General features: G+C 35.6%; 2 protein-coding genes across 8 annotated transcripts; both read right to left on the bottom strand.

The window, feature by feature from the left end:
- Positions 1–836: 836 nt before the first annotated feature.
- Positions 837–2,757, bottom strand: LOC132613184 (uncharacterized). The gene is made up of 2 exons (XM_060327230.1): positions 2,319–2,757; positions 837–1,870 (listed from the first exon to the last, which is right to left on the bottom strand). The coding sequence occupies exons 1-2, from the start codon at positions 2,755–2,757 to the stop codon at positions 837–839; spliced, it is 1,473 nt and encodes a 490-aa protein (XP_060183213.1).
- A 4,240-nt stretch (positions 2,758–6,997) lies between these two features.
- Positions 6,998–12,904, bottom strand: LOC132613666 (ureide permease 1-like). 7 transcript variants are annotated; one of them, XM_060327799.1, is made up of 10 exons: positions 12,491–12,840; positions 12,326–12,385; positions 11,335–11,423; positions 10,928–11,224; positions 9,705–9,849; positions 9,192–9,366; positions 9,036–9,079; positions 8,828–8,934; positions 7,928–8,302; positions 6,998–7,446 (listed from the first exon to the last, which is right to left on the bottom strand). In XM_060327799.1, exons 3-10 carry the CDS (start codon positions 11,341–11,343, stop codon positions 7,273–7,275), a joined length of 1,326 nt encoding a protein of 441 aa, XP_060183782.1. In that variant the 5' UTR covers positions 11,344–11,423; positions 12,326–12,385; positions 12,491–12,840; the 3' UTR covers positions 6,998–7,272. The 7 variants fall into 7 exon arrangements, with proteins under 7 accessions (XP_060183782.1, XP_060183783.1, XP_060183784.1 ...); XM_060327800.1 differs by lacking the exons at positions 12,326–12,385; positions 12,491–12,840 and adding an exon at positions 12,856–12,904; XM_060327801.1 differs by having other exon boundaries at positions 9,705–9,843; positions 12,326–12,842.
- Positions 12,905–14,779: the final 1,875 nt, after the last annotated feature.

Here is a 14,779-nt window from a genome sequence, read left to right as displayed (position 1 = left end):
GGGGGTTATGAGGGTATCTGGGTCAATATTCTTATATTGCGAGAGGACATGCAGAAATCGCTCGATCCTGCGAAAAGACCTTGTCAATCTCTTCCTGTCCTCTCTCAGCGCCCTAAAGAGCCGTTTGAAGTCATTCATAGTAGAAGAATGTCTGGTGATGGAGTTTGTAGTTGTGGGTGTCTAGGAAGGCGTATTCTTCTGGGCATTTTCGAGATGAATGATCTGAAATTTCTATGGGCTTGAGTTTATTTGAAATGGAGGAAATAAGGATTAGAGAAGATATAAAGACTGTTTGCATTAGTTAAGTGAACCTTCACCCAATAGCTAAGAGACAAGTGGCTATGGGCATGGAGGTGTCATTTAAATTTATATTTTATCAGTGTGATTAGACATGAAACGATAGTATTCTGAAAAGGTAATCATTACGCTACTTAGTTCTGCATGATAAGGGTTTTAATTGGGGAGAATAGATCTCCTTAAGGAAGATTAATTTCCTAACTATGAACCATTATAGACCAACGGATTGGTTTATTATAAACCCGCATATATTCTATGATAGACTAAAACAAAGATGATTAATATTGAACTAATACAATAAAAATACATTCAAATTAAAAAAAAAATCAAGTGGATGCTCTCTCAAATATCGACATGTTGTTTTGTTGTGACCAGCCCCCTTGGAAATCGATCACTTGTTTCTCGTCCCTTTGTTACTTCCTTTGGACTTGAAAGATTCCGCGACCAGGAATACGCTTCACTCTCTTCCTTCCAAGGGGGTGGAGGAATATACATGTTTGCGTACTTCTCTAGGACTTCCCATTCTGATTCCGGAGGGACTACATTAATAGTTTCACCAATGCAAGAATGTAAGACTGAACTTTATACATGGGAGAGGAATACTCATAGATACTTGAATCATAATGAGGTCCATACTTCAATCTCAAGGCTATTATCACGTGAGCGCACGGTAATTTCACCAAGTCGCACTCTCTACAAGTACATGTTTTGTTCAATAGATTGACTTTGGCAGTTAGGCCATTGCAGACTACGGTGAACTCGTTGGCATCCCCGTTTATATTATTAACAAACAAGGAATCACCCTCATTCATCTTTTCCCTTAGCGTCTTTTCAGCCGAAGGCACAAATAAATTGATTAAACTGCTGATATCTGCACGTCTCTGCCTGAAGATTTCAGCAAACCTCCTAGAAATGGAAGTGACTAAGGCAGTCACTGGGTACTCTCCTTCATCCCTCAATATTGAGTTTAGCGACTCAACAATGTTTATGGTCAGCATATCGTACCTATTTGCTGGAAAATATGCCTTGCTCCACTTTTCAAATCCAATATCAAACTCGAGGCAATTAGCAGCTTGGGGGCATTTATCCCTTAATTGTTGAAAATGTTCATTGAACTCTTGGTAACCATATGCCTTTGCTGTATCATAATACACATGAAGAGAATCTCCACGTTGAATTTTTTTTCGAAGGCTATCACCAAGATGCTTCATGCATAGTCCATGATGAGCATGCTCAAAAATTCTGGAAACACCGTTGGCTATGCTCTTGTGCCTATCAGAGATGATGCACAAGTATGGTTCATCGGCAATTAGATAGCTCAGTTGCTCGAAGAAGTAGATCCAGGATTCATCACACTCCTTGTCCGCCACGCAAAAAGCAATTGGATAGATATGGTTCTCAGTAACCAGTGCGACAGCGGACAACAATACACCCTCATACTTGCCGTATAAATGTGTACCGTCAATGGTAATAACCTTTTGAATGTGTTTATATCCTTGAATGCAAGCTTTGTAAGCTACGAAGTAATATTTGAACCTATCCGCATCATCAAGACTAATGCAAATTCCGAAACCTGGATTTAGATTTTCAACCATGTATGAATAAGCAGGTAAGAAAGCATACCCATGCTCCGGTGTCCCTCTAACTATGTTCTTAGCCGTTACTCCTGCCTTCCAACACTGCTAATAGCTTGGTTTATAATGGAACTTCCTGAAACCGTCCTCTGGATTATTTTTGTCGTTGGCCCTTTGTTGTCAATATAGTCATTCATCAAGACTGATCCAAGGACAACTGCCGAGGCATGCTTATGAGTGCTTGTAACGTGTTCAACCCCGCAAGTGTGATCACCAACGTACTTGTAAATGCGAAACCTATTTGAGTTGTCGTACTTATTGGCCCCCAATATCCAACCACAATTAGGAGAGGTATATTCCACCTTATAATATTTGTTGTTACTCTTGTTTGGTTTAAAACAAAATGGGATCTTTATTATAGCCTTCTTCAATAAAACCTTTAAATACTCTTTGTTCTCAATTGCCCACAGTAAAAACCGATTCCATCATTGAAATTGTGGTTGCTTTGTGAACCACTTGGTGGCTGCCCATCTCCCCCATCATTTCCATCACACTCTTCGTCATCAATATTAGGATCATCCATATCCATAAAATGATCGCCCATACCCTCATGTGGTTTTGAAGTTTCATCGGCTGCCGACTGTGGCAGTGGTGCGTCTGTGGGTAGGGGTGGTGCTACTGATGTAGAACCAACTTGAGACCTCTCAACAACATTTATTCTTAAAACAGGCCTAGGACCATCAGCAGCAACATCAAGCATGTATAATACCACCTGCCTATCATTCGTTATGAACGAAAGATGGGTTTTTCCCCTAGTGGGCAAAGCATTAATCATATAACTAATGCGCAAGTCGCTAGACTCACAATTTAACTCCCCGCTTTCCATTACTCTCGTAACCAAGTCATTATACGTACCATTTCGACGCACGGCAATCGGCACTGTCACCTTGCTCACAGAATTCCAATTCCAACATTTTGGGTCTCCTTTTATTCACCCATGTAATCATCACCTGCTATAATATATTTTGCAATTGACGCCATAATAATATATATAATAGACTATGACTTTGGTATATGCCTAGTCGATGACTCGTTGATGACTGTGGTCTATAACTATAGTCTATTACTGACCGGAGAGCAGTACTAGATGTAGAACCAAAAAGAGTAGGGATAAAGCTCTTACCAGTTGCTAACTGAGGTATTTGGATGGAGAATTGATGGAATGTCGGAATTAGGCCAGAATTTTCGCTGGAAAAGTGAGCTTTTACAACAATGAGGAAATCTCCTTCTCAACGATTCCTACCAAATTTAACTTACAATGGCTGAACTATAGAGGCTTTCCGTCGTTAGGGACATATTATCCGGTGAAAAGTTAAAATTTTCGCCGGAAAAGTGGTCTGAAAACTGCATAAAACGGGAGCTTTTGGAGGGAAATATTTTATTTTTTATTTCTATTTATGGTAATAAAAATGTTGGGGCTGCAAAAATAAAGTTTTCAAAACTTTGAGGCTGGAATTTGACACAGCAGTTCTCTGACATGCTGACGTCATAAATGGTAGCCAAAGCACCAATTTCTGAACACTTATGGCATTTTGGCAAAATAACTTTTCAAAATGGCCTTTTGGACTCCCCTTTGTAAGTAAGTGATCTAGTTATTTTATGTCCTAAATTGTTGTTTAACTTCAGTTAGATTTTGATTTACAACATATTATTTGTGCAAAATTCAAAATAAAGAAGAAAATAATTCAAATGAAAAATAACACAAAGAAGGACATCATGACACCAACTTCTGATACTAATTTCAATGTTCGAATCGATACGCTATTTACCTTTTTTCCTTCCCTTCTTTCCGTTTTCCTTTTCATCGTTTATTTATTTCATTTCCCCCTTCATAATAGTCATGTAGGTCTTCACACATGACTGGCCTCTTAAGTCAATTAAAATACTTCTTTTCTTCAAGGTATATCAAACCATCCTCTCCTCAATTAAGCACGATTATCTAACATGACTATTAACTTTTTTCTTCTTTCCTTTATTAACTTTTTTCACTTCTTTCCGTTTTCCTTTTCATGTTTATTTATTTCATTTCCCCCTTCATAATGGTCATAATAGTCATGTAGATCTTCACATATGACTGGCCTCTTAAGTCAATTAAAATACTTGTTTTCTTCAAGGTATATCAAATCATCCTCTCCTCAATTAAGCACTATTATCTACATGACATAAAAAGGAGCATCCTTATAGTAATTAAAATGTTTTTCTTCCCTTATTTAATATAAATTTTCACTCTCGAGACAAATATTGTGTTAAGCCAAACAAAAAGAAAGAAAAAAGTTTTCACCAAATCTCCATGGACTCAAAGTTTGTCACCTGAAATAGAAAAGGAGAATAAATGAGTAGATCAAGAAAGTGATTCATCTGCAGCTTATTATTTTTTCAATACCCAAAACAGCATACAATCAACCAAACACACATGTGATACAAAATCCCTCAAGTTATAAACCTAAAATTCAAATATATCAGTGTTGTTACAACAATTAAGAGGTGGACAAAACAGAAAAAAGATGATACATACTATTAATTCCGATAAATGATAGAAGAAATTGAAGCATATTTATTTGAATAAAAGTATCCATGCTTTTGCGGTAGTGAAAGAAAAAATAAAATAACAATCTAAAAACCGCCATAGCACAAAATTTCGGCAGAAAGATTAATAATGAAACAAATCGAACCTACATTACAAATAAGATAATAATATAAGAAAACAGGACAATTCCTACAAAAAGTATTGCATGACTCTTAAATCGCTGGAAGAGGTAAAAAATATAGTACTACTCTATCACATGTAAATATTTAGGCAAAAGTCATAGATAGCCCCCTAAACTTTGCCATAATTTCCTCTGCGATATCTAAACCGAGGGTTGTATCTATTGGGTACCTAAACCAGTCCGAATTCAATCCCATTGGGTACCTTTTTCACAATAATCAGCAAAATTATGAGAGTGTATTACACTCTCCATGACGTGACAACTTTGTCAAATGAAAACATGACACGTGGCGGTAGGGTCCATCATAATAATTAAAAAATAAATTATACAACACCCCACCCCCCATTTTCATCTCCTTCGCCCCCCCCCCCCCCCCCCCCCCATATTTTCATCTCCGGCCGCTGCTCCCCCACCACTGGCCGCCGCACCACCATGCCCAACCGCCGTCCCCCCACCCCACCAACAATTATTCCCCTTTTCTTCCTTCATTTAGGTCCACCAATGCCTTTCCAAGACCCACCCCTCCTTTCTTATCCCTTTCTTTCCCCTCTCCTTAGGATCCCTTTTTACTTCTTCACCGTCGAATCCGGCGACGGCCACCGCTAGACAACTACTAAAGTTATGGTCCTTCAATTTTTAAAATTCTTGCTAAATATAAGTTAATCAATGAAATGTGAGAATGCACACTTCATAAAAAAGAGAGTGCTAACAGTGGGTGAGTCTCCATTTTTTCCTGTGAACAAGATGGTGATGGTGATGGTGCTTTTCAGATTTAGAAAAAATAAAGAAAATGGTGATCAAAAGAAACATCTAATTCACAAATTATTTTTATAGAAAGAATCAAAAGAAACAAAAAACAAAAGAACAAAAAAAAAATCGAAGAAGAGAAGCAGTGGTGGAGAAGACGAAGAGGGGTGAGGGGAGGTGACTGACGGGCTGGGCTGTCCAGTTTTGGTTTTTTTTTTTTTTTAATTTAGGTCATATTTTAAAAGAGGTAAGCTTTCAACCAAAAAAAAAAAAATTAGTATTGAAGAGTACTTCACGCGCCCAAGGAGAGTGCATTTCACTTTTTTTGCCAAATCAACAAAAAATATTTATGTGGTACAAATTCGGATTAGTTTAGATATCCAATAGGTACAACCCTCAGTTTAGGTACCTCAGAGAAAAATGTGACAAAGTTTAGGAGGCTATCTATGACTTTTGCCAAATATTTAATTGGAAGAACAAACTGGAAGAGGAAGATCATGGCAACCTTCTTCTTTGCAACTTATACATAACATAGAAGTAGTCCTATATATGTACTACTGATTGAGAAAAAACGTCATCATGACTTTATTGGGGGAAGCAAAAGGGGTAAATGGCTGCTAATGGCTTGATTAGGCAAGCGGTATGGTTAATGCTTTATTTTTATGTAATAAAAATATTGTGGGCCTTAAATACTGATTGATCGAAAAAGATTGAAAATTTGAAAAAAAAAAAAAATGCAAGAAATTCCAGTTTATGCCTAGCTCTATATATATTTGTTAGCTTACTAGTCAAACCAAAAAATATTATTATTTGGAAAAGTTGATTGAATTAACCTTCTTGGTGATAGTGAAAGTTGTGACTGAAATAGTGGGTTCGATTCCAGACTTAAAAATCGGATTATATTTACAACGATTGCTTATCCTTTTTAGAACGGGTGTGATAAAATTTTGACGTCCACTCTCGAACTAAACATTTTTCCTTGGATCATCACTTTGTTTGTGAAATGATCGTGGCTGTGGTTGGGTTGTTTCGCATGTCCACACTTCTCAACAAATTGCTGATTTATTCACTAAGGCTCTTTTTTCAAAACGATTTCTAGAGCTCCTTTTAAAGCTTCACCTACGTTCTTCTCCTTCAGCTTGAGGGAGGGTGTTAGGATTAGTTGATAGTATTACTTTTTACTTATATATATGTATTTAGATATGGTTGTAATCTATCTCATATTTTTGTAAATCTCACTTATAAATACAAGTAATGCAATGGCCAAACATAAGTTGCCCCTCTTCAAAATTATCTTCTCATCTTCATTTGGTAGGAGAGGAACATCATGGTTTCAACAAATATTGGACCATATATATGCTATTGCTAGAGAATAGTGACATTGTTAGTAACAAAGTCAGCACCTAAAATCTTAATCATGCTCCGAAGAATAATAGAGATAATTGTGAAGTTTAGTGTTGGTTACAACTTACAAGTCACCTCATCAATTAAGTTGGGCAGATGGCATTAGTTGTTTGCTTTCTTCTACTTCCAGAGTATGCTCCTGTCTAGATGTTAAATTAATAAAAATAGAGATAAAAAAGATAACACAATGCTACTAACTGCCAAATATTAAGAAAGATATCAATATTGCTGTGTAGAATAAGATCATACAAAATGCAAAGGAAATAGAAAGATCAGATATCTATCATCCATGCAGAAGGTTGCTGAATGCTTGCAACAGCTACTGCACATCTACATACAAAGGTTTCACTAGGATGGTTTTCTTCAGTTTCTTCACTGATAAAACAGAAACTGAAGTAAGCTAAGGCGATTCTGACCGACTCTAATAAATGTTCTTCGACCGGACTAATTAAGCTGTATGGTGATATGTACAGAAACATTATCTATTCTATTTTGCCCCCGTTCTGTTTGCGATGCCCTGCAGACGCCATGAGAATTGCAACAGCTGCTGTAAACATGATCAACATTCCTGCAAGAAGCGTATACGTTCTTCCTGATGATCTTCGGTACTCTCCAAACAATATCACCCCCCAAAATGTGCTCACCAGAGGCAGTGCCTGCAATTAAACACCGCATTTCAAAATGAGGAAGCATTGCTTCATTGTAGTCAACGATATTCAGTAAGGGGTTGTTTGGTTGCTTGTTAGAGTTATGCAGGTATATTAGTAATGCAGGGTTTAGTTATGCAACATTTAGCTATTCATGTATTAGTTAAATAATGCAGGGATTAGTTATGACTCATAACTTATGTCTCGTTTATTTATTTCGGATTGTAAAATGTAACCAAACATTATACTTTGGTGTGCTGAATTTTTATACAAAGCAACTAAAAAGCTACCAAATATCATATTAGCTATGCTAGTTTTAGTACATGAACAACTCCCTTCTTAACCAGCAACAAAACAACCCTTATTGAATATGGCGATTTGGAAATGTTGGATAATTGAAATAAATTATTAGCAGGCTGGTGGTCTCGTATATGATTACTTTTGTAACGGTATGCTGTACAGCATTTATTCAGCGGACAAATGCACCAACCTGAACAGCATCTGCAGCTGCATATCCAGCTGCTTGACCTCCCATAAATTGAAGACCATTTCCAAAGCCACTTAAAAGTCCCGCCAAAAGAGCCCAACCTCGGCCATCCCAATCGTTCACATAGGACATCATCGACGATTTGGGTGCATTTAGTACAGGGCGGTACAAGAAGGTGAAGTTCAGAATCGTGGCAAGCAAAGAGCTTGAAATGGAGAAGTAGAAAAATGCCGTATAGACACTCAAGTGCGGGACTCCATCTTTTAGAGCATGCCACTGATCATTTGTTGCTAGGTTGAATGCTGGCGAAAAGAGAGAAAGGCAAGCTCCAGCAAAGAAGGTAATAGCCAGACCAATGTAAGTACTCTTCCCAAAAACCTGCAAAGCAATCAATCAATCAACTATGCCGCGGTCTCGGACAGTTTGGATTGGCTATAGGAATCTCTCTAACCATGCCGCCCTGCTCAAGTCCATTTCGCTGGAATATAATCGGAAAAAATGGAGGTTCTCTAGAAACTACTCCCTTCATCCCACTTTATGTGGCGGTCTTTGACTAGACAAAGAGTTTAAGAAAAAGAACAACTTCTGGAATTTGTGGTCTAAAACAAGACAAAGACTTGTGTTGTGATAAATCATTTAATTAAAGGTAAAATGGAAAGTCTTAAAGTTAAATTATTTTGAAAGAAATATGATATTGTTTTTGGGACAGACTAAAAATGAAAATATGCACATAAATTGGGACAGAGGAAGTAGAAATTATCAAAGTTCCATATATTGGATTGGCAAATTTCCCTGTGTTAATGCTTATCAGCATTTCATCTTTATAAAAAAATTATATGCAGCATAAAGTTAATCTTGAAGTGGCAATTAGAGGTATAAATAATCTGAGTGAGAATTTCTAACCTTCATTGCCCTTTTGTTCTCAACTTGTACAAGGAAAAGTGCAGTTCCAGCCTTTGCCTTCTCCTCAGACTCAGAAGCAACTCCATTCTCCAAGTCATTGATATCAACTACACAAGGTCTATACATTAACTAAAGACGTAAATACGAAATCCACCAATATAATAAAAAACGGAGAACACACGAATTTCAAATGCTCGAGCTAAAGAACCTGTGTTTGTATTCGTTTGTTTAGAATCAGTAACACCGCTTGTCCTGCCAAAGATTCAAAAAAACTAAAATCAATCTCACACATCAACGGTGCAATATGTACATGATGCCCTTAGAAGAATTCAAAATTGCAATATGTTATTGAACTGATGCATACCCGTCCCCATTCTTAGAGTCATTTGAAAAATAATCAAGTTTTGCTTTGTTATCAGCCGTGTTGGATGCATGAACAGCAGAGCCTAGACAAACAGCAATCAAGAAGCATCCGACGCCAGGAAAAAGAATCTCGGCTTTGTTAATTTTGTCATCAAGGTAGTAGTTCAAGGTCGTTCCTGCCATAACCAAATCAAGAACGCACGTCAAATTTCCAACATAATATATAGCAGTTCCATACCATAGGGTATCATTAGCTGACTGATCAGTAAAATATAAATATAATTATAGTTCAATGCCTTTACGTGATCTAATTTAGAAAAACAACCAGAAAAGGTATAAGTTTTGTATATTAAGTATAAATATACATATAATATGCATATTGTATACATGCGATATACTTATAATATACATATAATAGCCATAATCAGTTTATATGTTTTGTATATTTTGGCTAGCGCCTGTAATTAATTTAGGGAAAATCCCAAAATATAAACAACTTAAGTTAATATGATACCTATAACAACCGTAATGCTTGCGGTGATGACCTCGGTGACTGACAAACCAACAAAAGCCCATGCATATTGAGTTGAAAGGTTTCCAAGAGTGAGGACAACTCCTCCAGCAATTGCAAACAAGACACTGGGCCAATTGTCCTGCATCTTTAATTTTATTCCCAAAATATGTTCAGAAACCAAAAGAAAATACAAATTCCTTTGTTCTGCAAATTCAACATGTTACAACAATACACACAATCTATGTGGCATTGTTGGGAAGTTTCTACAACACCGGACCATTTGAATGTCATAATGTCTTGTCTTTAGTGGATAAATGACCTTAATGTAAACAAAGGAGCTGTGTTAGCGAGGATTGCTTAACTCTCAGATTAATCTATCAGAAAACATATTTGGTTACTAGTAGAACATGGTTTTTATTGCTTCAGCATTAAGGATCTCTTGGAAAAGCGATAAAGTTACAGCCATTAACCAGAAGAACATAGTATATTAACTACACCAATCCATCAGATGAACCAATGAGAGAACAGATGCATATATTGATCTAGAATCTAATCAAAACGGTAATCATATCTCCCTGTTGTCTGTATCAAATTGTAAAATTTCAATATATTTCCTCTACTTAGTTAGAGAAGCAAGCAACATGGAGAACTCAATACGTTCCCAATGACAAACAACACAAACAATAGCAGCAACAAAAATACAATTATATCTGAATCCCAAACTAATTTGAGTTGGCTATACAAATCCTCTGTATCCACTCCACCTTACTGGGTAAAAAAAAAAAAAAAAAAAAAAAAGAAGCAAGGTATGCTATAACAACCAATACCGTGATATATTAGAAACGTCGAAAGGAAGCTCAGCAATCAGCATCTTGCATATAAGCTTACTCCTTCAGAGACAGCTTAATTAAGTACTAATTAAAAGTAAGATATCTATAATAGTATAAGGTTTTCAACGATGTCGTGACACACTTCAACATAGTATCAAGGAATTCAAAAGTCCTGTGCGCAAATCCCATACACCTAAAACGCAAAACTATTCCACTTATTTATCCATGGAAAGAATCAGTCCACACGTGAGAAACCATGTAGAGACATAAGTATTTTTATAAAGGAATTAAAATATACTCGCTGTAACAGCTTAAACTTTTTGACAAGGTGGTCACACACTTCAAATGTCCTCCCACAACTCTCCCTTAAGTTGTGTAATTAAGCCAACTAACCTGAGAAAGCTGAGTGAAAAAACTTGGCTGTTCCATAGTGTTCCTTCCAATCTCACCAACAGTAAAAGCAATGAAAGTAGCAGCCAATAGATTTGAGATAGTATAATCAAGGTAAGTATGTTGAGGAAGACGACCTCGCCTTTCGAGTAAAGTAAGCAGAGCAGGCCATGTTCCCAAAAAGAACAGAGAAAATAGCATACAAGCTATAGCTCCTGCTTTACTTTCCACCATATACATCTTCAAAAATTCCCTTTGATCAGGTGGAAGTTCAATCAACTTAAGTACACTCAAAAAATCCTAACCAAAGAAAAAATATTCAAGAGTCAGCTTTGGTTTGTTAAAAAAGATTATATTATCAGACTCCCAAGTCCTAATTCAAGCTGGCATATGTACTATCCTTTTCTTACCTGGTCCATTAGTTTTTTGTTGTTTCTATGTCACCTCCAAGATTCCCAATCTGTGAATGAGTTTATGCGCATGCAGTTGAAATATATACCTAAACAAGGACAATCAGATTTGCCACTAAAGGAAATATATGAAACAGCCATGTTGTAGCTAACACTTGTCAAGTTTATCTGGCAAAATATATCATCATATAATTCATGAGGTGTCACAAAAGAAATGAGCTTTCCTCAGTGAGAGGAAAATCAGAAAAAAAAAAAATCTCCACCGTTTTAGGGGATGTGGTGGTCCCTTGGAGACAGAATATGACGAGTTCATTGATAAGATATCTGCAGCCAAAAGGCAAGTCTGCAAGTCGCCGTTTAAGCATAGACAAATATAGCCAACATGATGAATATATATATATATATATACACACATCCAATAAAGATAGGAACAACAATTTGAACAAAGGGGGAAAATTAGAGTTCATCACTAACCAGAATTCTATGTGAAAAAATATATGTTTGGTTGTCAAATATGAACCACTCGTCGAATTAGACAAAGTGGTATATGAAGAAACAATGAGAATAAAGAAATGAAGATGAAAAGAAATAGAGAAATGATGGAAATGTTATGAAACAAAAATTATAAAGCCAAGTGTAAAGATATAAAGGGAGATATGATATATTATTTCTCTTGAAATGTGTACGAAATAAATTGATTTAACTTGAAAAGAGGTAAGTTGATGCGTTTCAAGAAGCTGTTGCAAGATTTTTAGGACGCTGCCATAGCACGCTTCCTTAAAGGCTTAATACATCAATTACTTAAATTTATCTTCATTTAGACACTTTCACTATGATTTGTTCTAATTAAGTATACGAACATGTGATAAAATGTTTCTAGATATTTTTAATTCAAATTTTGAATAAAATTCTCCACATGCTCTCAAATATCCATTGCGTAAATAAATTAACTAGAGAAAAGTATACAGAGATGATACATAAGTTGCTTAACTTGAAAAAGAATTGCTGCGAAACGATTCAATAAGTTGTTGTAAGATCTTCAGGAAGCTACCTGTTTGATTGCAAGTCTTTTTAGAAGTTATCGCTGTAAAGCTTTTCACAAAACTTCTTATAAGCTTTTTCAAGAAATTCTAAAAGTACTAAATGAAAATCTTACATTAATCTTTTCTTATCCACCTCATAAAAAAATTGAATTTGTTGTTTGGTGTATTTACAATTCAGTGTATTCAATCAAGAACAAAGTTATTTTAAAGTTTCTACTAAACAAGCAAGAATAAATTATAAGAAAAGAAATAGATATATAGTTGAAATTGCATGACAGCTAGTAACAAAATTGATCACTTGAAACATAGATCATTATCTACGTATTCGACATAGATATATGAGACACCACGAAAACCATCACACAGAGTCAGCAAAAGGCAATTGGCAAAATTGACTAAAAATAGATTAAGCTTTTATGGTCCTTTCGTTTTTACAGTAGGATATTTTTTGCACATGTAAGGTCTATGAGGAACACACCTGTAACTATTTTGGCCGATGAAGAACACACTTGTAATTATATAGGAAGCCTTGAATAAAGTAGAATAGAATTAAAGAATTAACAAATTAACAAAGAAGAAGTGATTACGTATGAATTCAAAAAAGGCAAATATTAGTTTGTCTTTATAACTTACACAAAATAAATACGACTTGTTAAGTAGGTGTTATTCAAGAGACGTAAATGAATACAATTCCTGAATCATATGGTTTCGTGTCATTTTTATGTTCTTTTCATTTTTCTCGTGGAGATTTATGACCACACTTATAGCAAGGCAGAGCTAAGATTTTAAGTTTTTGGGTTTGGGTTTTAATTCTTTAAAGTTATCAGATTCTAAATTAATAGTTTGTACAAATGTGACATAAAGTTTAATACAAATATATGATTCGAACCAAAGATACTGGGTTCGATCAAACCCACACTACAAGAAAGTATAGAAATGTCAACAAAAAATTTAATATTTGGCAACAACTTGATTTTATTGTTGGCAAATGAACTTTTTCGTTGTCAAACAATTCAATTTTGTTGTCATAGTATTAATTATCGTTGCAAAAAGTACTTTTGGCAAAAAAAAATAAAAAAATTGCACGACGTTGTAATAACTGCCGTTGGGAAAAGTTTATGCAACATTTTTTTTTTTTTGGTTGCCAAAAGTACTTTTTGCAACAATAATCAATCTATGGTAACAAAAACAAATTGTTTGCCAAATATTTTTTTCTTGTAGTGCCACATCCGAAGGGGCTCCACCCATGCTTGATATGCACCATTTAAATAGATCTTTTTACTTTACTTATTTGTATTTGAAATTTAGTGATTTAACTAATTTTGGTCCCTCGAAGAAAAAAAAAACTAATTCTGGTCCGCACGAGTATGTTCATGAATCTCTATAAAAAGCCCATCCCAATAATTTAGCCGGAAAAGAAAAAAATTGGGATAGAAATTAAGTTTCTATTGAATTGAGTAAGATTTTTTGTTACTTCGTATATTCTGACATAACTTGCAACATGCAGAAGATCTAAGAAGGGGAAATGACGGAGAAGCAAAATTAAATTTTTATTTATCTTGCTGATTTTAAAAAAAAATTAATATCCATTAGGTTGTGCCTAATGGCTTATTTCGTTAATAAAGTCATAAAAGAAGTAGCTTACATCATGCTCAAAGTAAGAACTAGCTAAAATAAGATGTACTAACACTAGAGTGAAGTTCAAGCACGAGTAGCTCTCCCTTCCTACCACAATGTTACTAAGTTGCATTTTTGCATCCTCCTGTATGCATAATAAGTACAATATGATAATGATCATCATGAAATCTTCTTGGTCTTAATCCTCAAAATTGCATACTGTTTCTTGTCCATGTTGATGAGTGTCCTACCGATGCTTGGAAGATCTTGAAATCCATTTATCTCCAACTTGTTCTCTGTGTCCAATGCCATGTTAGCTACGTAATCTGCAATCTTGTTTCCTTCCCTGTAGATATGCTGCATATGTACTGAACATAACTGCATAAACTTCTGTATGTCTTCTATTATTGTAATAAGATGCTGTGGTGTTGAACTGCTTCCTTCTAGTATTCTCTTGAGCTGCATGGAATCAGTTTCAATGATCACCTGTGGAATCCCCTTAAGTATACAGAAATATAGAGCTTCTTTGACTGCCTTAGCTTCAGCTACCATATTGGTTGTGTCTGCTATCTGTTCTGCCTGTGCATATATAATGTCTCCATTGTGATTTCTACAAAACAAAAAACATAAGAACTTGGCCCTGGATTACCCCTACTAGCTCCATCTGTGTTGATCTTTATGTGTCCCTCTGCTGATGCTTGCCATATGATTTTCTTGTAATGTAAAGTTGGCCTCCATACTTCCAAGCAATCCAACAGCTCTGGCCATCCTACTGGTACATGAGC

The sequence above is a fragment of the Lycium barbarum genome, chromosome 10, assembly GCF_019175385.1.
Source record: "Lycium barbarum isolate Lr01 chromosome 10, ASM1917538v2, whole genome shotgun sequence".
Classification (NCBI taxonomy): domain Eukaryota; kingdom Viridiplantae; phylum Streptophyta; class Magnoliopsida; order Solanales; family Solanaceae; genus Lycium; species Lycium barbarum.
Note: the sequence above shows the minus strand (reverse complement) of the source record. Positions and strands in the feature narration are given on the sequence as shown.

Excerpts from the sequence above, each read along its gene's own strand:
- LOC132613184 (XM_060327230.1), bottom strand. The coding sequence starts at position 2,757 with ATGGAAAGCGGGGAGTTAAATTGTGAGTCTAGCGACTTGCGCATTAGT. Across the intron at positions 1,871-2,318 it reads TGGGCAATTGAGAACAAAGA|GTTTCGGAATTTGCATTAGT; the intron begins GTATTTAAAGGT and ends ATCTAAATCCAG.
- LOC132613666 (XM_060327800.1), bottom strand. Across the intron at positions 9,850-10,927 it reads TTTTCACTCAGCTTTCTCAG|ATGCAGGACAATTGGCCCAG; the intron begins GTTAGTTGGCTT and ends ATAAAATTAAAG. Across the intron at positions 7,447-7,927 it reads CAGCTGCAGATGCTGTTCAG|GCACTGCCTCTGGTGAGCAC; the intron begins GTTGGTGCATTT and ends GTTTAATTGCAG.